General features: G+C 37.7%; 1 protein-coding gene across 1 annotated transcript; it reads left to right on the top strand.

Moving 5' to 3' along the window:
• The first annotated feature begins 4,720 nt into the window (after positions 1–4,720).
• On the top strand, positions 4,721–22,705 carry LOC131985435 (cell division control protein 42 homolog). The gene is made up of 6 exons (XM_059350550.1): positions 4,721–4,784; positions 9,633–9,737; positions 20,011–20,083; positions 21,096–21,205; positions 21,592–21,789; positions 22,568–22,705. Exons 2-6 carry the CDS (start codon positions 9,633–9,635, stop codon positions 22,655–22,657), a joined length of 576 nt encoding a protein of 191 aa, XP_059206533.1. The 5' UTR covers positions 4,721–4,784; the 3' UTR covers positions 22,658–22,705.
• The last annotated feature ends 3,584 nt before the right edge of the window (positions 22,706–26,289 follow it).

Genomic DNA, 26,289 nt, shown 5'->3' with positions numbered 1-26,289 from the left:
CAGATTACACAGAGAGAGATTTGAGGTTCAGTTTCTTACCCAAGAAGTATCTTACATATATTAACACACTTATAGACTGCCTGTCAGGGATCAAACCCCCGACCTTCCACTGATACTCACTAGCCATGTTTCCATTAAAATTTAAGTGAATTTTGAAGTTAAATTTTAAAAAAACGTAGCGTTAAAGAAAATGCAAATTAGGGCCGTTTCCATCAGCTGGTTTAGAGCAAATAAACAAAGCTGCAGTAATGTACTTTGGTCAGAAGATGGCAGTGTGATGCATTACTGTAGGCTAATCCATCAGGAAACAGGAGAAGAGGAAGATAGAAAACCACAACAACAAAAAGGTTGCTAATCGGACAACTTTGGCAACCAACGAGAGAAAATGGAGAGAATTCTTCAGGGAATTGGATGACATTTGGCAGCTTATAATTGTTCTTTCATGTCAGAGGAAACAGCTGATCAGTGATCTGGGTTATTTGTTCGCTACGTCAGAACTTATTCTGAAAAGTGTTTCCATCTCCTGTTTAGTACATTTCTGAAAAAGACAAAAAACACCCCAAGGGAACACAAAAACTTTTATGCGCATTTGACTTTGTGCACCTGGAACGCTAGGAAGTTGGACATTTCAAAATTCCAATCTCCAATTTTGACTAAATTATTTGATTTAGGTGACAGAAATATGTTTTCCTTTCCCCCGTTCACAGCATTACATTGCATCGCATAACTGCCCTCTTCTCTAAACTGACGGTGTGCTGACCACCATCTAATGTAGGTAAATACACTGCCTATGAATAAGGACCTCATACAACCTCACCTCAGTGAATATAGGAATTATTCAGGCAGCCTGATAGTGAACATCTGTAGTTATGTAGCCTCAAAGTAACAACTGCAAGTATTTCTGTTTTTGACACAGGTTGTGCATGAGTTTTGCAGCGTCCTTGAAGTGAGTTACATGTGAGTTAAAGGACATCTTGGATATCTTGATTAAAGATAACAACTGTATTGACGTTTTTCGGGGGAAATAATTGGTTCACCAGACGTATAGCTGCAAGCTCGAGCAGAGGAAGCCAGCTGGCTTTGGGTTTTCTTGCTTTTTTTCCCCCGCTTGTAACTTTCACCCATAGTTAAGTTAGTTTCACTTTACTGGTAACACAGCATGAAGTATTATTGCTATGGGTAGCTGCAGTTTATTGCAACTTGCAGACTGACTTAAAACTGATCCAACAGTGGACTAGGAAATATATTTAAAGGCATCAGGAACAACTTTTATAACTTACATAACCTAAGTGTCATAAACTACTATAACTATTACTAATTACTCATACGATGATGATTTATTGATGGTAAAATGCCAAACGCCTACAGTAACACACAACAAACAAACTAACGTCAGTGTGCCTAAAAATTCCTGCACATTCATCCTGTTTGGCAGCTGCAGAGTTCAGATGTGCAGCGGTGAGTAATTTGTTTGACTTCCTTTGTTCACTGCAAAATCATGTTGTGCTGCATCCTTCCTGCTCTATAAACAGACTGGTGAAGTTGTTAATGCCGACTGGAGGGTGACACTGATACACATTGACAGGGCAACAGGGTGAAGCCAGTGTGTGTGTGTGTGTGTGTGTGTCTTTGTGTGTTACCTTTGTGCGAGATAAAAAATGTTTCTGCATGGCTGAGTATTATGTTGGTGTAACAGTTTCTGTATTTACATGTGTTTCTGTTCGGAGGCAGGTGCACCGTGCACCTGTGTGCACGTTGCTGAGTGTGCATGCATTTATGTATCCCTGTGTGTGTGTGTGTGTGTGTGTGTGTGTGTGTGTGTGTGTGCATGGTTGTGTGAGTGTCAGTGTGTGTGTGTGTGTGTGTGTGTGTGAGTGTGAGTGTGTGAGATAATCTATAATTAAATTCCTGAGTTTAATGGGATTATCTTTGGGAGACAAGCAGCACAACGTCCTTGACATCCATCCCCCCGGTTAGCCATGGGTGAGCGACTGATAGACACACACACACACACACACACATACACACACACACATAGAGAGAGAAAGATGAAGAGGAGGTGAGAGAGAAGAGAGAAACCAGGAGGCAGCAACAAAGAGAAGAAGAAGAAAAAAAGAGAGCAATGAGGAGAGATCAAAGTGCGATGAAATGCTTGTGAAGTGAGAGAAAGAGAGAAGCCTTCCGGAGGGAAAGGCTAACGGAGAAGTGCCTTGCATTGTAATTATCTCTTTTTCTGCTGCGTTACCACTGAAGGTCAGCTGGCCTTTCCCTCAGCGAGCCCCCCTCCACTTACAGTACACCGCTGCCAGCCACCACAGCCAAAACAAACACCTATTAAAGACATAATTCAGAAGGTCTTTCATATTTTGTCCCTGCCTTTCATGTTGCTCCATTGATTTCCTATTAATAAACTCTCCATCTATTCCTGCTCCTTTTTTGGTTTAGCCTAATAAATCACCTGAGAAACTCACAAGATGAGATCTTTTATTGATTTTTTATTTCCTACAGCCAACCAGATGCTATGTTTAGATGAAATCCAGACATTAAATCGATCAGATGTATCAGTGTTTAACCATTGATTAATTCATAGAGCTAATAAGGCCTGAGTAAAGTTCAGACTTTAGGGAGTCAAGTCTCACATTTTCATTTTTGTGACTTAGAAGAGTCATGTCTCGAGTCCACAGCTCTGATGTATCTTGGTAGAATCCAGCTCCTTATTGTCTTTCTCTATTATATAATATCTGTTCAGTGAAACAGGAGGATCATTTGGCTTCCATGCATCCATTCACAGGAATATATGGCAGGGAAAACCATTTTTATTCATGATTTGGATTTTTTTCATAACCTATTACCTGCACCTATGTTTATTTTATTTTAAATGCACAAAAGCTACAAACTTTGGCTTTTATCGAGCATTTTGCCCAATATTTACTAAATTCTGCTGACCTGACCAAGAGTTTGTTGAGTCTACACTTGTTAATTCAGTGAAAACTATTTGGCTTCGTATTATCAGCCAATAATTTATCTGTAGCAATATATATACATATTGTTCATCCCTAATTTTTTACCTCTGTCTACACAACCGTTTATACAGTTTATCTAAAAAAAAATCCTGAAAATATATATAATTAATTATATTTTATATAATTATATGAATTGTGCACAATTAAAAACAAATACATATATACATAAATAAATAAAATTACTTTTTAAAATAAAATAAAATGTATATATATATACATGGGGTATCACAATTTGATTTTAAATATTTGTATCAAGCAGAATTCTAAATATTCTATAAATTATAATAAATAAATAAAAAATAATAAATTAAATGTATATATGTATGTATGTATATATATATATATATATATATATATATATATATATATATATATATATATATATATATATAGATAGATAGATAGATAGATAGAAGATAGAAGATAGATAGATATAGATATATAGATATAGATATAGACCTTGTATATATAAGACCATGTGGTCAAATTTCCAATTTTGCTAATCCTGATTTTGATCGTTGAAACTGAAGTTCATTCTCGATTTCAAATTGAAATTGAATATGACACCCTCATGCTGTATATGTTATTGTGCCAAATGTGACAAGATGATACAGCCATGTTCTTGTACTACGACATACTAAGTCACAGTATATAAAGGGGAAATTTCAAAGGAGGATCATAATGAGTGTACAGAGTTGAAACATACACTAGTCATGCACATACACACACCTACAGCTGACCAAAAATCTTTGAAAATGCCAGAAGTAGATGAAAAAAGGGGCCGAGCACATTGGGGACAGAGCTGACAGCAAATAAATGCCATGTCACTGCCCCTGAGTTGTACTAAAGCATCTAAAATTGCTCTTCACTCTTTTTAGTGCAGTAACCTTAAAAACCCCAACAGTATGTGTTTCACCTCCCTCTGGTGGTCACTGAGAAATCAGCCAGGTTTCAGTCTGTGGAACTCCTCAGTAGACTGCGTGAGGCGTTTATGAGTTATATATTAAAATATAATGAAGAAATGGTCATGTTCAATGTAAATAGCAGTTCACCACATATAGTTGGTTTAAAGATCAGTGAATGTGCAACAAACCTCTAAATGTTTAATGAAACATGTTGCTGATCTGACCAGTCCTATGCTGCCTTCACTGACTGAAATATTTAAACCTCACCATAAATAATAATATAATAATAATAAACTTTATTTGTATAGCACTTTTCTTAACAAACTTACAAAGTACTTTACAGACAAGAGATAAAAACACAGTGGATGACAGATAAAAATGACAATAAAACAACAAAGCAAAGTGCAATGCAGACAAGTTGGAATTACAAATGTCAAAACATAGAAAGTGGCAAGAGCTGGGGGAGAAAAACAACCAAGCGATTAAGTAGTTAAAAAGGCTTTGCGATAAAAGAAAGTTTTCAGTATGGATTTAAAAGAGGCTAGTGATGTAGCCTGTCTGACCTCAAGGGGTAGAAGATGGAAATCAATTTATTGTATACATGTCGAGTTTTGATTTCTTTAAACAAATTTACAAGCTAAAATTATTGGTCTTGACATTTGAAATCAGAGATGACCTTACGGAAACACAAAATCACTACTAATATTACCACCAATAAATCCAGCGGAACCTGAACACACCACGTGTCATATTTCCGGCTTCCGCACCGGGGGAAAGGGAAGTTTACGGGAAGCACCTGAACGCAGCACCACATTACCAGCACTCCAGCGGCTGAGAAGAGAAGAGAAGAGACGAGGTAGTAGCTGTCACTGTCTTTACCTGCGATTTACTGACGATAAACACTGAAACATCAACAGAGAAACACCAGGACACTTTAGAATAACTCCTTGTATACTGAACGCTGTGACTGTTAGCCTGCTGACAGCTAACTATGCTAGCCGGCAGCTGTCAAAACAAACGCTTCCTTTAGCTAACTCTGCTAGCTGCTAACTCTCTTGTGAAAAGTTACCGGTGAGGAAACATTAGAGGGAGTTTCAGTGAGTCAGTTTACATGTTAGTCCCTTGGACGTGTTGTTGCTATAGTCTCGTTAAACTCGTTTAAAGAGGTGTTTTTGTTTTGGGTGGGGGGCTGGGGATGTAGCTTCACGTTAGCCACCGACATCACTTCACAGCTAGCTTCACTGGAGGAAACTTTTCAGCCTTTAACAGCTAGTTAGTTGCTCATTAATACAGTCAACAAGTAGTAATATAATCATTTCATAACTTTCACTATGTACAAACAAACTGCTAGCCTGCGACATAGACTATAATTGTGTTTTTGTAAATTGTTGCCACTGTTTTCTATGCGGAAGTGACTGTAAAGCTGAAACACATTAGAGAAATTAGATGGTTATAACTTAAGTTATAGCTCAGAAACTTTAAATTAAATACATTTGAGCTGTCTGAAGTTGGTTAATGGATTATGAACTGTCTTATGTGATGTCTCAGCTGTCAAAAGGCAACAATATCGCCACCCTGTTAAAATAATCGCCTAACTAATTTTTTCAAGTTTTGCAGGAAACACAAAAAAACTTCACCAAAAGTGTAACATATGACATTTATTGATCATTTCACTCAAAAAGGATGTAACAAAGGATGGCTATTGGCATAGTAATAACACTGTGTGTAAATTATGTAACTTAAGAGAAATAAATGACTTAGGCAATTTTTTGAACATGCCTTTGTGACTTAAGCAAGATATGGTAACACTTTATTTTGAAGGTGTCTACATAAGAGTCACACAAGCCTGTCAGAAACATGACATGACAAGTATCATGAGCATTAATGTTACTTCAAAGTGTCATTAATGTTCATGACACATCCCATGTCATGTTTATGACACGCTCATGTCACTCTTATGTAGACACCTTAGAGTAAAGTGTTACCAATATTAGTGTCAACAATAAAACACTGATAAACTAAACTGATAACTAAATAATCTCCCTCTAGCTCTTCTTTGCTGGGTTCTTATCTGATGACTATGAATGTGGCAAATTGTCAAAGAAGTGATGATCTTAAAGGGGTAAAATCACATGATCTGATCAACTGAGGATGTAGGTGATTTTACCACAGGTGGTCGGCGTCATGAGGAGATGATTTAGGCAAAAAAAAAACATTTTGACCAAAAATGACCTAGGTGATTATTTTAACAGTGTGATGAAATTAGATGGTTATAACTTAAGTTATAGCTCAGAAACTTTAAATTAAATACATTTGAGCTGTCTGAAGTTGGTTAATGGATTATAAACTGTCTTATGTGATGTCTCAGTTGCCAAAAGGCAACAATATGAAAAGGCAACTCTATGGAGTCTGGGGCTATTTTGTCAATTTTTGAATCCTTTTCATCCTGCCTGTATACACCGCTTAAAAAAATGTTTAAATGCCATGTTGGTCTATTTTTTTTCATCACAACCTCACTTATATGACCTGATAATTCTTTTTTCATCCCTACTTAATGGATCAACAGTTTTAACCCAAAAGAAACAAAGAATGTGATTTTGAAACAAACAAAACACTATCATGCTCAATGAAGAATTCGAAATGTTGCAAATGTGAACAAAGGTTGCAAATATAACATAAGAGGGTTCCATCCAGTTCTATCATTTTATACAAAATATATTTGACCTTGTCACCAGTTTTACTTGTAATATCATCATCAAACTGAAACTGGCCTCATGGAGTTTACAGCCAGAACTTTAGAGGTAAATTTATGATAGGGCTCGGTGCTGTTTTTTTTTTTTAACGTCTGATGTCATGACGAAGTAATGCTTTGGCGCTTTTGGAGACTCCAGAGGGTTAAAGGAATAACAGCATCAGTTTTTTATATAGTTTTTTACAGGCAGAAATTTCACCTCACAGAAAATGGATACATTCAAATTGTTGTTATGTTTATTTAATCTTTCTATATATAAACCAAAAGGACCTTACCTTTGCTTTCATTTCACATTGTAAAGACCTTCTGTTTTTATGATAAATGCCTTTAGCTGTAGCTGAGAGTAAGTTGTAGCTGAAGTTGATTAACAGGAAGTTAATCAGCAAATATTTTAATAATTGCTTACAGTCACTGGTTTCAGCTTCTCATACAACATATGAATAAGCTGTTGTCTCTCTTATTTATATAATTGTAAACTAAATGTCATTGCTTTTTTGATATATATTGTGTTTTCCCATGAGGGAAGTCTGTTTTCACAGCAAGCACATGTTAATGTTTTTCAGGAGAAATATATAGATGCATGCAAGATATTTGGGCCATAAACAACAATTATGTAGTTATTATGAATCAGAACTCAGATTTTAATGGCTTTAGTTGTAATCCAACCAACAGCATGTTATCAAGTCCTCAGATTTGAGATAATTTTTTTAACTTGAAAATTGACTGAAACAATTATTTATAATCTAAATATTTGCAGGTTAATTCTTAATTCTGTTGATTGATTAATCATTTCAGTTTTACAACACACACAGTTGACATGTGGTCATAAATACACATACATTAATATCCCTTTTATGCATTCAGTGTAGTTCAATTCAACTGAAATGACTGTATTCATCTCAGATGGAACAATTAAAAGGTATTCGCAAGAGAGTGCACACATACATCTCCCAGCAAAAACACAAAGGACAAAATAACACCGTAAATGCTTGCAAAAATGTATAAAGTTTACATACAGAATTATTTAATGACAATTAGACTGAGAAAAACAGCAAATCCTCACATTTTAGAGGCTGAAAAGGTGCAAATATAGGATTTTTTTTCCTTTTTATAGGGATGATTATAGGTGTTGTCTTTTGACAAATCAATTCAACAAATCTTTTTAGCAATGGGCATCTGATAACTAATGAGTGCTTCTGTAAAATATGCAACTTCACAGAGTAGAGTAGTTTGTTAAGTAAAATTAAAACTAAATCAAACCAGTAATGAAAGGAATTATCTCAAACAGTCGATGCAGCAACTTGATGCAGCGTGTAGAAGAAACAATGGTGCATTTAAGAGACAGATCGCATCTAATTGCTGCATTTTTCCAGAATTGTCGGCATGTGTTTGTGAAATATCTCTGAGAAGCAACTTCTGCAGACAGAACCGGCCATCGTCCCTACAGATGACCAGTTAACTTGTCCCTGACTCATCAGAGTCTAGCTGAGTGCTGCCTCTGCCAAAAGGCCCAAACAAAGAGCCAGTGATGAAGGGGCAGCCCATACCCCTTTACCATTGTCTCCCTTAATGAAGCGCCAGCCTGGGTCTGTTAGCTGCCCGGCGTCTGGGTGGTCACAGGATCTCCAGCCAGTGTGTAGTTGTGAACACGGCGTTACACAAACCACTGTTTCTGTCTTCCACTCAGTCTGCTAACGGGCGCTCAAAGCATGAAACATACAAGAAAATACGGTGCTGTTTCTACCGTGTGAGCCTGTGTGTTTGTCATTATGGCAAAATGTGGTTCTGGAGACACCTACTGTAGCAGAACTACCACATCAGCAGTTTTGAATACTTTGCCAGGTATTTATATGCAGTCATGAAACAAAATAAAGGCCAAGTTCGAAGACGGGTGTGGTCCGAGCAATGGTACCAGAAGTAGGAGGGTAGGAAATAGGAAAAGGGGTCATTAGTCCGTTAGCGTTGAGGTTGGTGTTCCCATTGTAACAGGGTCTCTAGTTCCTTTTTGTTTACAGTCATTATGTTTCAAGTTGGACAGGTACCTAAAACGTTTTACCAACCAGCCAGGATGTAACAAGATCATTAAAGTGTCTGCCAGAAATGATTTCCTGCTATTTATCACTGCCCAGAAAAGTTTCCGCATCATATTTTGCCCAACCAAGAGTCCAAAAACCCATCAAATTTTTATTTGATATGATAGAAAAACAGCAGATATTTACATTTAAGAAGGCAGTGAATGGTTGGCATGTTGGCTTTAAATGACTTGAATGATTATCAAAGAAGTTGATGATTAATTTTTTTGTCATTCGCCTTCCATTTATTATTAACTTATCATTTCAGCTCTACTTTGGAGTAAAGTTTCAAATATTTCCCTTTAATCTTGTGCAAAAAAGTAATGAAGCAAGCCGAGCAAATTTCTCCAGCGGTGTGCAGAACAATGTCAGAGAAAAATTGATTTCTAAGGTGAAACTGCTTTATTCAGGGTTTCTCTGCGGATTATTCGGCTCCAGACAAAAACCTCCCGAACAATTAACTCTGCAGGAATTCCAACTGTGAAAAGGCTCCTGCAATGACAGCATCTTTTGTTATTGGTTTAATTGAGAAACCCCTCGTGGAAGAAAATTACATAATGCACGTTTCAAAAACAATTAAAAAATCTGGATATTTCATTTGTCCAGACGTGGAACTGAAAAATAATTAATCTTTTTGCCTTTTATGAAGCTGTACCATTGAAATGAATTGTAGTTTATTATTGGTGTATTGATACTGGTCTACATTCACAAACCTAATCCTGTTTGGGCAGGTTTTTATCTCTAATTCTAATCTTTTCAGGTATGAAGTAAAGAAGTGGTTCCAGTGATCTTGTCAATAACAATAGATTTTCTTTGTCGCTCTTCTCTCTTTCACTTCCTTCCTCCTCCTCCTCCTCCTCCTCCTCCTCCTCCTCCTCAGATGCAGACTATAAAGTGTGTGGTTGTGGGTGACGGTGCGGTGGGAAAGACTTGCCTGCTCATCTCCTACACCACCAACAAGTTTCCCTCTGAATACGTCCCTACGGTGAGTAACAAAATGGACAAATCCACTCACACTGAAAGTGACATTCTGTAAATGTACAGTAGCAGGATTTTCCACCTATATTGTTCTCAACAATCAGCCCCTGTACTGTAGCTCTTTCCTGTCTCTCAGGAAGTGATACGTGTTTACAGTTTGTCTGGATTCAACAGACTTAAAAGGAACAGATGTTTAGGTGCGCTATGATCTGTTATGTCACGAAAACTAAAAAGCATGTGCCCAGTAAATCAAAGTACAAAAAAACTACACAAATTAGACATTTCTGTATTTACAGTGTTCACATAGTTTCCTCCTAACTGAGGGATTATTAATGACATTTGAGGTCAAATATAATGATTTAAACTTAGTTTACAACCCATCTATTTGCTTGACATGACTGATAGGAATTATTGCTAACAGAATGAAAAAAAAATACTTGAAAAATAAGCTTATTAATTTACTATTCTTAGCTTAGCTTCGCATTATGAGTTGGGAAAAGAAGAAATCTGTTAGCCTGGCTCAGTCCAAAGGTAACAAATGCTGTTTTCCCTTCCATGGTATAGCTCCACTTGACTTGACACACTTTTGGTACAAGGTTCTTTTATGTTTTTTGTTTTTTTGTAACGTGGATCATACTTGCGGTAATCGCCATAACGTTTAATGAAACTACTGTGAGAATTGTACGGCTTAATGTACATAGTGTGTTCAGTCCAGACAACCGAATTTCCCTTCGAGGATGAATAATCTATCTATCTATCTATCTATCTATCTATCTATCTATCTATCTATCTATCTATCTATCTATCTATCTATCTATCTATCTATCTATCTATCTATCTATCTATCTATCTATCTATCTATCTATCTATCTATCTATCTATCTATCTATCTATCTATCTATCTATCTATCTATCTATCTATCTATCTATCTATCTATCTATCTATCTGTGTAGATTCGCTCATAGGTGTGTAGAACAATATTGACTTATCCAGCTGAACAAAAAATATTATATACATATTATATATCCTACAATATGGCCTGTAGTGTATATACTGTTATGTCAGAATGAAAGCAGGGTTTTCCAACCAATAAAAGACTTGGACACAGTGCTGAATGAGAATAAAAACCCCAGAGCAAAACAAACACAGACATATACAAATTACAAGTGAATTGTTGTTTAAAAAGGCTGTACTTGCATTGCTATGCATTTTGTTGTCTTAAAATGGCAATATCATTTATGGCAATCACTTCTGGGACAATACATCATCCAACAAGATGTGGTTATCATGACAGGACTAGTAGCTTGTTTACTTATAAATGTTTGTGCAGGATTTCCTGTGTCACACTAGTGATGGTACTCTCTGCCCAATCAGTGCTCTGCAGTATTTTTTTAATTCCACCTCCTAGTATTGTCTAACTTTGAACCTTGATCAAGGTGGTACCAACAAAAATGATATAAATGAGGTACTAACCAAAACTTTTGCAGATAGAAAACCAAAAAAGAGTCGAGTAGTATTATGTAATATCAAATAAAGAAAGACATGTTTTCAGAATAAAGTTGATGCGTTAAAAAAATTATTATTCTGAGGATACAGTGGTCGTACTTTGGGAATAAAGTCCTAGTGTTTTAAGACTTAATGTTAAGATTTCTAAAATAAAATGTGTAACAGAAATTAAGACTTTCACCAATTAATATGTGTAGCTTCAGCATGATTTTTTGCCCAATTAAATAACAAATTGACAATTAAGTTTCCAAATATATATATAAAAAAAATCTGTTAATACCAGGACTCTTGATATTAAGATTTTTTTCCAGTAAGATTTTTTAATTCTACCTCCTAGTATTGGCTAACTTTGAACCTTGATCAAGGTGGTACCAGCCTGGCTAACACCAGACTAATCTCAAAGAGGTCTAGTCTGGCAACCAACAATGCATTTCTCCGTAGAGGAGGTGTGGTTTACGATCCTCTGGAGCCGTTTATTGGGCAATTAGAATGTCTATCAAAAGCGTCTGTAGGTAGCTCTTAGCCAATCATATCAGTTATACCCGATGACGTAGTAGAGCAACAGAAATGGATGTTTGTTGTGTGTGTGTCTGTGAGAGAGTGTTGCTTGCTGCTTTGCTTCTCCAGTTCTCGCTTTCTGCAAGATTTATTTTCACGCTTTATTCCCCCTCATGTCATTCAGCCACACACATCCACTGATTTTATGGGCAATAAACAAGCTGCTGCGGGTCTCTGGGGGCTCCGCTGTCCCCCGGCTCGTAGCCAGTTGCGTTACGGTAGCGGGGCTATTAGCACCGCTAGCGGCTAATAGCCCCGCTACCGTAAAGCCGGTGATCTCCCCCAGCTCGTAGCCAGATCACCGGCGTTACGGTAACGGGGCTATTAGCCGAGAGACCTTTCGCCTTTCAACTTTCGCTCTAAACTATTTAAAACACCATCTACAGCTAAAGAGAGTTTCGCGTCTGCAGCAGCCATGTTGGATCCGAAAGAAAACTACAAGCTTCCAAGTGCCGAGTAGTACGCGTCATCGTCTTGCCGTCCCTCCCCGCTCTGTGATTGGATCCCTAAAACAGGGCTAAGAAACCTCTCTGGTTTCCAGACTGGATGGAGGTTTGAAATGAAATTCGAGCACGCAAGGCAGTATGGGTATACCCAGGCTAGGTGGTACCAGCAAAAGTAATATAAATGAGGTACTAACCAAAAAGTTTTGCAGATAGAAAACCAAAAAAGAGTCGAGTAGAGTCGAGCCATTTCATGCAGTGGAAAACAATGAAATTACGCCTACCAGCACCTCCAAAGCTCACTGTTTACACAAAAATAATGTCCCAGGATATCAAACTATTCCTTTGATGTGCCATTATCAGAGAGCTGGACCCAGTGGGAATCAAACCTCCACCCTGCCAGTGTTTTCAACACATGCATTCATGAAACGCAGCAGTTTAAAGTTGTTTTTGTGTTGCTGATAGCCAAACCAGAATGTATCCGGTGCGTGCTGTTTGGGTGGATTCTCAGGATAACAACCCTCTGTGTGTGTTTGTGTTTTTAGATGTATATGAGTGGTTGCTTACTTGAATGCAACTGTAAGTTCTCATACAGGAGATTCTCTGTGAGAGTCCCGACATTTACTGATAGATTTTCTACTTTAGTTGTTGTGACCTGCTGAAGCAGCTGGAGGAGGAAGTTTCCTCTGAGGCTCTGCAGATAGAAAGCGTGGTCCAGAGTGTCACCTCAGCTCCACCGATCCTGCAGACTCTGACTTTTTATGAAAACAGCTGACTGACTGTTGACAGGCAGGACTGGAAATATCTTAAACATCCCTAATTGATGGGACGCTTCACTGACTGCTGACTGCAATTTGTTGAGTAATTCTCTCCTGTTTTCTATCAGAACCCCCTCACTCGTTCTCTCTCCATCTCCATCTCTTTTTCTCTCTGTCAGTAGTCAGCACAGTTTGATCAGAGGATTGCAGAACCAACAGTGCTGACTCATCTTTATCTTCCTCTTCCTGTCTGACTGTCTTCCCCCCCCCCCCCCCCCCCCCCCCACACCATTATTTTTAACCATTTGCTTTGAATATGTCAGGTCTGTCCCAACACCAACAATTTCTTTATTTTTCGTCATGTTTACATCACGTTTTTATTCGAGCACCTACTGTAAGTGAGGGTCAACTGGATAGAATACAATATCTCACTTTATGTCATTTTGTCACAATATCCATATATATTGTCATATATTAAGTATAGTAATGAAGACCTGACAAATCAAAGTACAAAAAGTACAAAAATCCTTATTCCAAATAGAAATATTTAAAAGAGAGACAATTTATAAATAGTGTGTCAAGAACTCTGATTGTATATATATATATATATATATATATATATATATATATATATATATATATATATATATATATATATATATATTATTAGAGCTGCAACAATTATTCAATTAATCTAACAATAGTCAATTATTCAATTAATCGTCAACTATTTCGATAATCGAATAATTGGTTTGAGTTTTTTTAAAGACAATAAGTCCAAATTCTTTGATTTCAACTTCTTCAATGTGAATATTTCTGGTTTCTTTGTTCCTTTATGACAATAAACTGAATATCTCTTTGGTTTGTGGTCAAAACAAGAGATTTGAGGACGTCATCTTGTGATTCACTGATTGATATTTTTCAACATTTTATTGACCAAACAACTAATCAATTAATCGTTTAAATAATCGACAGATTAATGGATAATGAAAATAATCGTTAGTTGCAGCCCTAATTATTATGTCGTAATATCCTGCAAATAAAGTTGTAATATTCTTTGTAGTAGTCTGAGAATTATCTTGTAATATTTCAAGAATAAATTGAGATTAAAGAATTAATTTGTATTATTAAATAAATAAAAACGTGTTTTCAGAATAAAGTCGCATCGTTTTCTGAATGAAGTTGCATCGTTTTCAGAATAAAGTTGCATCGTTTTCAGAATAAAGTTGCATCGTTTTCAGAATAAAGTTGCACCGTTTTCAGAATAAAGTTGCATCGTTTTCAGAATAAAGTTGATGTGTTAAAAAAGTATTATTCTGAGGTTACAGTGGTCGTACTTTGGGAATAAAGTCCTAGTTTTTTAAGAATAAATGTTAATATTTATGAAATAAAATGTGTAACAGAAGTTAGGACTTTCACTAATTAATATTTGTAGCTTTAGTATGATTTCCTGCCCAATTAAATCACAAAATGACAATTAAGTTTCCAAATATATAAAAAAAAAAAATCCTAATACCAGGACTCTTGATATTAAGACTTTTTCCCAGTAAGATTATGACATTACTTCTTGTTTTTGTATATGTTCACTTCTCAATGCTACTAATCCTCCGCCATAGTGAGTGACAACTATAATAATACTGATGACATATCTCTCACTCATGCAGGCTGCTTAATAGTTTGATCCGTCAAAAGCAATTAAGTCATATTTATTGCCTATTGTCCCATTGTTTTATGACCCTTATTGTTCTTATTGCACACGTAACATTATGCTCCTGCAGTAATTCTATTTTTAGTAACAGCACTATTACACCATGCCAAACACTGGTTTTATCTTAAACCTTTGACACCAATAAGCACAACTGATGACTGCAATTTATTATCATGAAGCCATCATGGGTCAAATTAGTCCTGGAGTTTTCTTGGAGCCTAAACTTTAAATGATAATATTATTTATGCTTTTGTTTGTACACGCGCTCTTCGTCCTCCTGCAACCGCTGCTGTTTGTTCTTCTCTTTACTTTCAGTATGAGATCTATCACCACAAACTTTTTGTTTCATCTTCACTTCACTGCATTTGTGTTGAGCATTTTCACATCAGTGCTGCATCTCGTTGAGCTGCTTCCTGTCAGTCAGCTGACAGCCACCACAATAAGAAGAATCAGGCGAGAGGAAGTCTCCTCCAGGAAATAATCCCTCGCAAACACGTCGCCTTATCAGACTTTAATGTCGCAGCCGTGACATTTTATCTGGAGCGTCTTTGTTGGGGAGTTCAGTTCAAGCGGAGAGTTGATTCTCTGTGAGATCTCAATGCAGCGTGTCACAATGTGAATGAGCAAAACGTACGTCAGTTACAGAGAAACGTAAAGTTATTGTAATGCTAAATAACAGAAGCATGAACTGGTCACTTCTCCATGTAGCTGCAGCTCTTTTCCACAGTAACCAGTGTGTTGTGATCAGACTGTTTCTAGCAGCTTCTGCAGTCTGAGCTCTGCCCAAACACATTATCATCACAAACTGTGTATGCTTTAGTGTGTGTCTGTGTGTGTGTGTGTGTGTGTGTGTGTGTGTGTGTGTAAACAATGAGTGTTTGTGTGTGTGGCGTTTGTATTTTATTGAGATTTGTTGTGTGTGTCTCCATGGCTCCTGCCTCAACACATCACTCTGTGTTTCTGTCTAAACTTGAACTGACAAGTATTTCACCTCTGCGTGTTGGTGAGTGTGTATGTGTGCCAACTTACCCAGTGCAACATAAACTACTGGAAAGTCAAAGTATGACCACCATTAAAATAACTTTAAGAGTATTTCTTTGTCATTTTGGCTATTTAAAACTCAACAATGTGCCGTGTCGGCGTTCCTTTTTTGTCTGAGTTTTTGTTCTAAAAACAGAAATGGGTCAGAAAGAGTCTGAGCATAATGAGTCTGAGAGAAGATCTCAGCACTTGTAATTTTAAAGGAATCCTTTATCTATAAATGAGCATTTGTATGATAATTGCTCACCCTGTGTTTCCTTGAATTCTTGGCGAAAATGTTGTTTTTCATGCATGCCTGCATGGTGAACAGAGAATCAGAAAACAGAGTAAATTCTTGATTAATTGGAGTAAATGGAGGCTGTTACAAACTCTCACAAGTCTCATTTATCTGTCATAAGCGTGGGTGCTTTATCACTAAAACTACAGTAAAAATGCATGTGTTTGGGAAGTAATGCATTCTGAAGTTCTGAGCATCTTTGCTGTGTAGTTTCAAGTGTTGTTTTCTGCAATGCAAGTTTAGCAGAAACTGTTTACCTGCCTAAATGCTCGGGGTGTAACTGTACACAATGTCGTATGGCTAAAAGTTTCTGGGCGTAACTGGCACTTGTGAACTTTGGTTCGACATAACGTGCATTCATCTTCATACAGTCTATTGTGCCTGCAGTTGCATGCAGCCGAAGGCCATGACGGGTTCAGCACAACAAAAACTGGACTAAATACAGGCGTTTAAAGTTGCATTGTTTTGGCTATAAGTTTTGTTTTAAAACTTTAGTTTGTATTCAGTTTAGCTCTTCTTTTGTTGTGGGAGAGTTGTGATTTGTTTTGTTTTTTTCTGCCATCATTTTATATCATTAAACACAGATTGAATGCCTTCAATACTTGTAAGTTTGATACCCGGTACCATGGACACATTTTGGTCAAAACTGAAGAATATTGAGGTTCACTGCAGACCTAGAAGTAGGCGTAATTGTGCAACAAGCATTTCCAGTCCCCTGCTGTGAGCCTGCCTGTTTAAATAAAGACCAAACAGATGCCGGAGTAAACCGAGCTGCAATCCACGTTTGTAATACTGGATGCAGCTTCCTCTCCTACAGGCTATACATCCTCCAGTTAATGTGGAACCTGTCTGTGCATACGGAGCTTCATTAAAACCAAACCGTGTCTGCAGGCTACGGCAGACTGCAGCAGGTCTACGTGTCGAAGCCGTGCTGTGTATTCAAGCAGACACAACGACTGCAAAACACTCCCCGCTGCAGCTCACCTCCACTCTCACAGGGCTGAGGGCATGTTGGGGCCGTGCCGCTTGTTATTGTACATGGCAGCAGCCTGAAGGTACGAGAGTGATGAAACAGGAGGGAGACGGGCTGACGGAGAGTCTGTTCACCTGAACAGCAGCAAAGCTAAACTCTCTTCACAGCTGGGTTTCATCAGTGTTACAGGATTTAAAGAAACACATTCAGTAGTAAAGATAATAAGGAGGAAGCAAGTGAATTCATCATTTTAATGCCTTTGATTTATTAAAGGCCCAGAAAACCATTTGTGTAGCCCCTTACTATAAGTGATGCTATCATATGTGAAAACATGCCAGTTATTTCACATGATTTGTGGCTTTTTGTAAAAGTCCACTTCAAGTGTTAATGCATCATAATTGGAATATAACACTTGTTTCTAGTGAAATGTGATCAAACCTAAATCAAATCAAATCAACTTTATTTATAGAGCCCTTTAAGACAGCGTTGGCTGATACAAAGTGCTGTACATGGCAGGACGGACCAACAATAAAAACAGAGAACAAGCAAAAACAACTAAAACAAAGCGAGTCTCATACTGGGTAAAAAAAACTGTAAATAAAAGTGGGTTTTAAAATTAACCTCAATTTTAAAATTAATCTTAATTTTTAAAAAAAACCCACAAAGAACAAACAAAAACAAATAAAACAGAGCAAAGGCTCATGTTGAGTTAAAAGCCAGTGAATAAAAATGGGTTTTAAGATTTCTTTTAAAAACCTCCACAGTCCTGAAGGTTTATCCTGGTTCCAGACATGAATTAACCCCGGAGTCTCTTGTATTTCTACAGAACTGGTCTGACGTTTTGCTCATCAGCTGTTGTTTTCCACAGTTAATGAAATAATTGACCACATATTCAGAGCTTTGTTTTCAGGATTAGGGCGGTACGTCATCTTCCTGTGCCTGAGTCAGAAACGCAGCTGTATAAGTTGTTCCAAGTTAATGTTTGACACAATTTCGGTTTTTCCTTTTCTCTGAGTCTGAGATAATTTTGGTAAACATTTCATCGCTCACCTGATCCGTTTGCAGATACCGGAGGCAACTATCTATCAATGTGTTATTTAAACGCTTCCGAGCAATAGATAAAAATCCAACTTTTTGGTGTCCATGTTGTTTTCACATTATAACTTTAGGCTCATGTTGAAAGTTGGATGTGCAGCTTTCCAACTTGGGCAATGGGACCATCTGAGGAGTGAATGCAGCATCGGCCTGCGCTGTCCGAGTAGTAGTAGTAGTAAAACTTTTGTTTATTTGAAACTTTTATAATTCCTGATTTTAAGTAATTCATCACAAGTTTCTTTATACAGGAAGAACATGCAGGCTCTCCATCTTACAGGGCATGTATATTCATTAAATGTTTGTAGTTTTTAGGATGTGCATGTCATGGTTGTGTTTAGAAAGAAAGTAATATAGTACAGAGCACTGTCAAGTAGTTAACTATAACTTAAACAGCTAATACAACATGTACAACTATGGCTATGGGCTATTGGAGACATTTTGTAATCAAAATATTTTGTTAAGCTGCTTACTGCTGTGAATGAATTACTGAGTGTTGGTGAGCTGTTACACATTCTCAAAACCAAAAGTAACAACCAGCCTCTCCAACACTTCATGTCTTTTCTTGTTTCAGCCCTCTGACTTTTGACATGTGCAGGGTCGAAAAAACAACTATATAATTATTAAAACTTTGTTGCTTTTCCCAGCCAAACATTCTGCGCTGCTGGTTCGGATACTCTCAAACTAAGATCCTCCTAAAATCAGTGAAAGGCCAGTAATGATGTGAAACCTTTGGCTGCTTATGTGTGCTCTTGTACTTCTATCTTTGTCAAGGTCTGAAACTCACACCGTTCCCCACAGAGATGACTTATTTGGAAAGTGAAGACATTTTTTGGTCTTGTCTTCACTTCTTCAAAGGGCTGTGTGGTTGCAGAATTAGGTTTAGGTAAGAGGTCGCGGTTAGGGAATATTTAGGACAGTTAGGGCCCTTAAAGGTGTAGTACACAGAGTCTTGTTCACATGCATGCACGTCTGCTAGCTCAATTGCGTTATTGGGAACGCTGCTGCTGAGCCATGTGTTTTTGTGAAGGGAAAATGGTGGGTAGAGATGAGAGTGACGTCAATGAGAAGGTGGCTTTATCACAGCCCCCTTATAATCCCTCCGTCTCTGTTTATAGTCCAAACGCCACCTGCAGCACTTCCAGTCAGCCGCATCGCTGGATTGTTTCCTCTGCTGCTTCTGAGCCTCACGTTGTGTACAGTAACTAGAACCAGATTACAGTATTATCCTACATTATGCCTATATTTATTTCTTATATATTATTATCATTATTTATTAACAGCAGTTTAAAGGCTATGCGTGCAGATGCCTGGGTTTAATGGATACCGTTTTGTTAAATTTAACTTGGCTATAATTTCCACTTTTTGCATGCAAGTTACCACAATTAATATAACATACCTGTTATTGCTTTCATGGTTCTTAGTAGTTTGTAGTTTAAACACATTTTTGTTACGGTTCTTTACTCCTTAGTGTTGTTGTAGCTGGGGGTTTTTTATATTCTAATTTTGTTTACATGATAAAAACAATAGCAAGAAACAGTGAAAAGTGTCTTTGAGTAGCTTTATAAAGCACTATACCAATAAATGTATCATTATTATTCAACAAAAATGTTTTAATGCAGACACATGTTGCAGAACTACGAGAGTATTCATACATGTGTGGTTGCATGTTTGAAATGTTTAAAATATACATTTATAAAGTGCTTTAGAGATGATTTCAAAATATCAAGATGTACAGCAATATTGCGGAGCCCTCGTGCAGAGTGTGTGTCTCTTGTGACACACACATGCCTCTTAAAGATGAGAAGCATACTTCCTGTTTTGTTTTAAACAATATCTGAGATCATATGTCTTTTTCACGTGTTTACTTCCCTCTCTGTCTTCCTCCCGTCTTCCCTCTCTCACCCCTCGCCCTCCCTTCAGGTTTTTGACAACTATGCAGTGACAGTGATGATCGGCGGGGAGCCGTACACTCTGGGACTGTTTGACACCGCAGGTAAAAATATCAACAACTGTCATGATGCCCTTGTTGTACCCATAGACTGTATATAAATAATGGACGTAGTCACCGTGACGTCACCCATTGGTTTGTGGCCCGTTGGAAGCCTCGAGTTCAGCGTTACACTCGTCGCCATCTTGCGTCGCCATCTTGTTTCCGATACGCGGAGCAGACCATATTTGGACTGTGGCGGAGCGCGAGGGATCTGATCACTGACTACAGCCTCTCTACACCTCAACCTGACTGAGAGAAGCCGCTGCTAATTCATGTTAGCATTAATTGGAGCATTAACTGGGATGTTAGTTTTGGCTAGCAAAAAAACAAAAACAAAATGTATCTTTCTTACCTCAGAAAACTGAGCAGCGACTCCTTGGAGTGTCTGTTAGTCCAACCAAACGCTGAACAAGATATTTACTGAACAAAATGTTCAAATAAACTGTCATTAAGTGAAAATACAGTGAAAGGGTCAAAGTTATGAGACCAAATCGGTAAACGTCCTCTTTTCTATCTATATAACGTTATATATAACTTTATTGACACGTTTCCATGGATAAGCATTGCTCTGCTTCTCTCCTGATGACGGCTCGCCTTGTCAGTGACCTGTCAATCAAAGGTAGAAACGCCCCAAATCATACGATTCTTTATCTTCTATTTTCTTCTAAATGGGGCCATTATTAGAACTATTGACATCAAATTGTCTTGAAGAAGATTTTTTACTAGCGATTGAGACCATAATGTTGTCTCTGAAAATTTTTTCTGAGGTAATAAATCAAGTGAGAAGTTTTCAAATTTAGCACTGAAATGAATGGGCAGATTTCTTTTGCAGCCAAACTTAGCGCCCCCTACTGGAATTTTTGGTGAATTGCAGGCTTTATGCACTTCCTGGTGGCCTCCATGCTCAGACACGGAGATTGCCGCCTGGTTGCACCTACCTGCTACATTTTGTACCCAGTGTTTGTTGTTTGATGTGAGTGTGTGTGTGTGTGTGTGTGTGTGTCTCCCCCTGCAGGTCAGGAGGACTACGACAGGCTGCGACCCCTCAGCTACCCTCAGACCGACGTCTTCCTCGTCTGTTTCTCTGTCGTATCGCCTTCCTCTTTTGAGAACGTCAGAGAGAAGGTGAGCTGTAGTTGAGTCATTGGTGTTGTCAGTTTTGGTTTATTATATTCATCTATAACATGAGGGATTTACAGAAAAATTGCAGACTTTGCATGCAATGGCTTTTAAAATTATTATAAACTTCCTCACTCGTTGATGCTTCTTCTTTTTTTTTTTTAACTTAAAATAACTTTTCTTAAAGCTCTTCAATATTAATTTAATATTATTTACATTCGAACAGCCACAGGAAAATCTTCCCTCATGCAAAACGTGGAAACATAGAGAAATTCCGATTTAATAATCATTTTTATTCAATATTATCAGACAAATTTTCCTGTGACTTTGATCTTTACTGGTGTTATTTCATACTAAATACCGGCTCCTTCTTTGCCCGCGTCTCGTCACAGTGGGTGCCGGAGATTTCCCACCACTGCCCGCGGACGCCCTTCCTGCTGGTCGGGACTCAGGTGGATCTGAGGGACGACAGCAACACTCTGGAGAAACTGGCCAAGAACAAACAGCGAGCTCTGAGCTGTGAGAGCGGAGAGAAACTGGCCCGAGAGCTGAAGGCCGTCAAATACGTGGAGTGCTCTGCTCTGACACAGGTACGTAGAGAGGAGGAGGATGAAAACAGGTTCCTGTATTTATCACACTGATTCTGATGAGGGACTCTCAATCTACCACCACACCAGATTCCATTCTCAAATTTAACTCTTTAAAGTTTCCTTAAATATTTATCTTTCACCCTACTTTTCCAGCTATTTTTATAAATCCACATGAACCTCTTTTCACATCAGCATCAGTTAGATCAGCCTGTTACACTTGTTACTTCTTTAAGATGATGAAGAACTCCAGGAGTAAATGCCAGCAGTTCTCAAAAATTCTGACTGATGTGTTAACGGCGAGCTATATTAATCTGAGCACTTAAGTCCAGACTGCCTCGTAAATTACCATATGACTGGTTGATGAAAAGCAATGTAGTATTTTTTCTAAACAGAGTCCGAGGCAGTGCTCACAGGTGTAAGATACTGGAAAAGCTTGAAAATGGACCTTGAAAGTCCTTGAAAAATGCTTGAATTTGACCACTACTCAAGTGTACGAACCCTGCATATGTAAAAATGCTTAAAATCGCAATAATATGGTAATATCGGCCTCTGGGGATTCACACCTATACTGACTATAGAAAAGTTCCTCATACAACCCCACTTCAATAAATCCAAACTATCCTCAGAGTGTAATATTTATTGTAATATTTTCAGTCAGCTTATGTCCCAACTTTTCCATGTCTTCCACTTGTACGTCATTATTCCTTATTAATGTCCAATCAGGGCTTTTGTTAAGTTGGAAAATATTGCTCATCCCTGTTGTTCTTTTCTTCATCAGAGGGGATTAAAGAACGTGTTTGACGAGGCCATCCTGGCAGCTCTGGAGCCTCCAGACAACAAACCCAAGAAGCGCTGCGTCCTGCTATAGACGCCACAAGAAGAGGAGGAGGAGGAAGAGGAGGAGGAGGAAGAGGAGGAGGAGGAGGAGGAGGAGGAGGAGGAGGAGGAGGAGGAGGTGGGGAGAGAGGAAAAGAGGGGAGGCAGTAGTGAGAAGAAGGGGAGGGAGTGGAGGTGGACGAGGTAGACACATGTTTAAACAGTGCCTTCAGCCGCAGTGGCTTAATGTGGGTGTGTTGTTGGAAGAGACAGGCTTTATTCTCATCATAGATACGTGTCGATTATAATATGACTAACACATGTGATCAACACTCCTCACTAACCAGGAAACAGGATTTTATTATAGGAGGAGGCAGGTTGAGCAATAGAGAGGGTTGCACCTCGGCCGCCTTAAAGATCCAAACGGAGGATGGAGTCACGGTTACAGCTCAAACTGCCAACCACCTTCTCATTTCCACTCATGTCACAAGTCTTTAAAAAAATCTATAAAAAAAAAACTTTTAAATCAAGTTGCTGCTGTCTTAGATTTATTGAAATTAATGGTGGATGGAAAGGCTGGATGATTTCTTGGAAAGCGTTTTAAAGTTGAGCTGAACAGTCAAATTAGCCACACTTAAAATAATAAAAATGATTCTTTAAAGGGGATTTATAATGCTTATTTTCATGTTGTATTCTGGGATTCTACTTGAACATGTTTTAATGTTGACAATCGAACATGTTCAAGCAGGAACCTGATCAGAAATTAGGGAGAAATTAACAACCACCGGGACCAAGATTACAGGTTTTCCTGACGTTAGCATGTAGCTACATGTTAACTTTAGCCAAGACTAAAAAAACTGTTGGAAAGAAGCGTTCAGTTTCTTTTTTGATCACAGGAAATAATTTTAGACATGTTTCCGGTATTATTTGATACTGTAACTTTATATTATAATTATATATATGACAGAAAATAAGGTAAATCATAATATGTCATTTTTTAAATGTAAAAGTCTGATGAAAACAATGAGAAGAGGAGCAGGTGGAGCAAAAAGAAACCCATTCCTCAAACAAAAATAATGCAGTTTTTCATTTTAATAAACGCAAAAACGTGAGCATCATCAGTCAGTAGCTCAACAGTCGTGTTTCTTGGAGGATTTTGAGAGTTTTGTTGTTGGCGACTGTAACCTGACTTCATCCAGATCAACAGAAAGATTCACAAGATTAATTTCACAAGAGTGATTTACAAAAACGGATACAAATATTCTTCAAATAAATGAACCAACACCAGTTAAATTAAATTCCTTCGAGTGTAAAAACATGAAAATAAAAAAGAGAGATGTCAAAACAACCCAACATGAGTTCAACATAACGTGAAAACGAGGTTTGTTGAGTTTCCTTGAGCCATCTGGCAACAACAACGAGTAATCTGCAAATTTGAATTCAACATAGATATGTTAATGTTCAGCGATCGATGTGGTAGAAACACACACATTTGCACATAATAAGCTTTAGAGATTTTGGCTTCACAAAAGTTTTTTCTCTTTAATCGCACCTTTTCTGTCTCCTGCCGTCTCACTGTGGACAAACACTCAAAACTCTTAAAAACTCCACACAACCTTTTATAAAATATTAAAGGTGTTATACCACTTGATGTTTGACAGTATATCATGTTTACTGCAAACAAAATGCACCGTGAGAGAGAAGTGTGTCGGTTGTGAGCCAGATTCAGATAACTTTATGACACAAAACGAGAAAGAGACGGTCAGATTTTCTGCTGATGGAGATGAGTGAAATCCCAGAATAAGGTTCATGAAAAATATGGACTAACTTCCACTGATAGTTGATGGGACCGCCAGCCGTCTCAGCTGTAATCCTTAAACAGAAGAATCACAGTGAAAAGGAGATTTGCCTCCAGTTTTATTAAGACATCATCTAATAAAAGTAGTGAAAGCGGTGTTATGTTGCACAGAAAACCTTAGAAACGCCTTCATTTTACTGCAGCATCAATGCCAGACTTCACCTCATTTATTCCATTTGTTGTGTATTGAAACTTCCAGTAGTTGACCTTAAATGCCTTAATATATTTCCTTTTTTTCCAGAACATTGCTGCCTTATTGCTAAAAAAAAAAGTCATTTTTTAAGTCCGCATGATAAACGGTTCTGTGGCAACAACTTCTAAATATTACATTTCATGACAACTCAGCCAGAAAGTGAAAAAATGTGAATAAACAGGATAAAAAGGAGCATTTCGTGTTAGGAGAAGCATCTAAGAAATGTACCGCTGTGACATCAATTTGCATGCAGAACAGGTTTTACTATATGATAGCATCTGTTATTTCAATTAAATACAGGCAAATATACCTTACATTGCATTTAGTTGATGGTTTACTATTTATAATGTGTGCTTCATGAGTGCTGCTGTTGTGTAAAGTCGGATAACTTCTTCTTCTCCAAGTTGCGATAGTTTACAAGTAGGAACTCCGACCTCGAGTGGCGATTCATTTTCCTGTTTCTAGTCGGAGGTTGGAAGTTTAATTAGTCTAAGTTGTCTGGAGTGCAGTTAAAGAGTACACTGTTGTTAGAAAAGTTTCACCGCTTTACCTCACCATCAGACAGCCTTTAAGACGGGCAACTGAAGCAGTTACCTATGCTCTCTTCAAAGACACCAGACTTCATTGACAAAAACCAGAATTTTACCTCACAGAACATGGGTTGCTGGTGTCTCGCTGCTTTGATGAGTTAGTTTTTGGGATTTATATTGTGTGACTTTGGTGAGAATGAACAAAACTATTAAAACACTAAAATCACACAATGTTGCAAGCAAATTAAACTACTAAGGCAGCAGTAGACAAACAACCAAGTTCTGCAAGGTGAAATATGTGTTTTAGTCAATGGAGTCTGGTAGCTTTTAATAGAGGCGAAATAATGGAGTGCAGTTTAAGTGTACTGTACTTCACTGTAAGACAGCTCTTTAAGATGGGGAAGTAAAGCTGTTATCTATTGAAAGCCACCAGACTCCATTGACAAAAACAGGAATTTTATTTAATAGAACATGGGAGTTGCTGCTCTCTCGCTGCCTTCATGGCTTCATTTTTTGTGTTTATATTGTGTGACTTTAGTGTTTTAAAGGTTTAGTTCATTCTCACCAAAGTCACACAATGTTGCAAGCAAACTAAACTATTGAGGCAGCAGTAGACAAACAACCTGTGTTCTGTGAGGGAAAATTTGTGTATTTGTCAATGGAGTCTGGTGGCTTTTAAGAGAGCCGAAATAAAGGAGTACAGTTTAAGTGTACTCTATTGTTAGAACATTGTCACTGCTTTACTTCACTGTAAGACAGCTCTTTAAGATGGGGAAGTAAAGCTGTTATCTATTGAAAGCCACCAGACTCCATTGACAAAAACAGGAATTTTATTGAATAGAACATGGGAGTTGCTGGTCTCTCGCTGCCTTCATGACTTCATTTTTTGTGTTTATATTGTTTGACTTTAGTGTTTTAAAGGTTTTGTTAATTCGTCCTCGCCAAAGTCGCATAATAACACAAACAAACTAAACTATTGAGGCAGCAGTAGACAAACAACCTGTGTTCTGTGAGGGAAAATTTGTGTTTTTGTCAATGGAGTCTGGTGGCTTTACAGAGAGTTGAAATAACGGCTTCAGTTCTAAATATAGTGCACACTTACA

The sequence above is a fragment of the Centropristis striata genome, chromosome 14, assembly GCF_030273125.1.
Source record: "Centropristis striata isolate RG_2023a ecotype Rhode Island chromosome 14, C.striata_1.0, whole genome shotgun sequence".
Lineage (NCBI taxonomy): Eukaryota > Metazoa > Chordata > Actinopteri > Perciformes > Serranidae > Centropristis > Centropristis striata.
The sequence above is the reverse complement of the archived record's forward strand: the minus strand, read 5'-3'. Positions and strand labels throughout refer to the sequence as shown.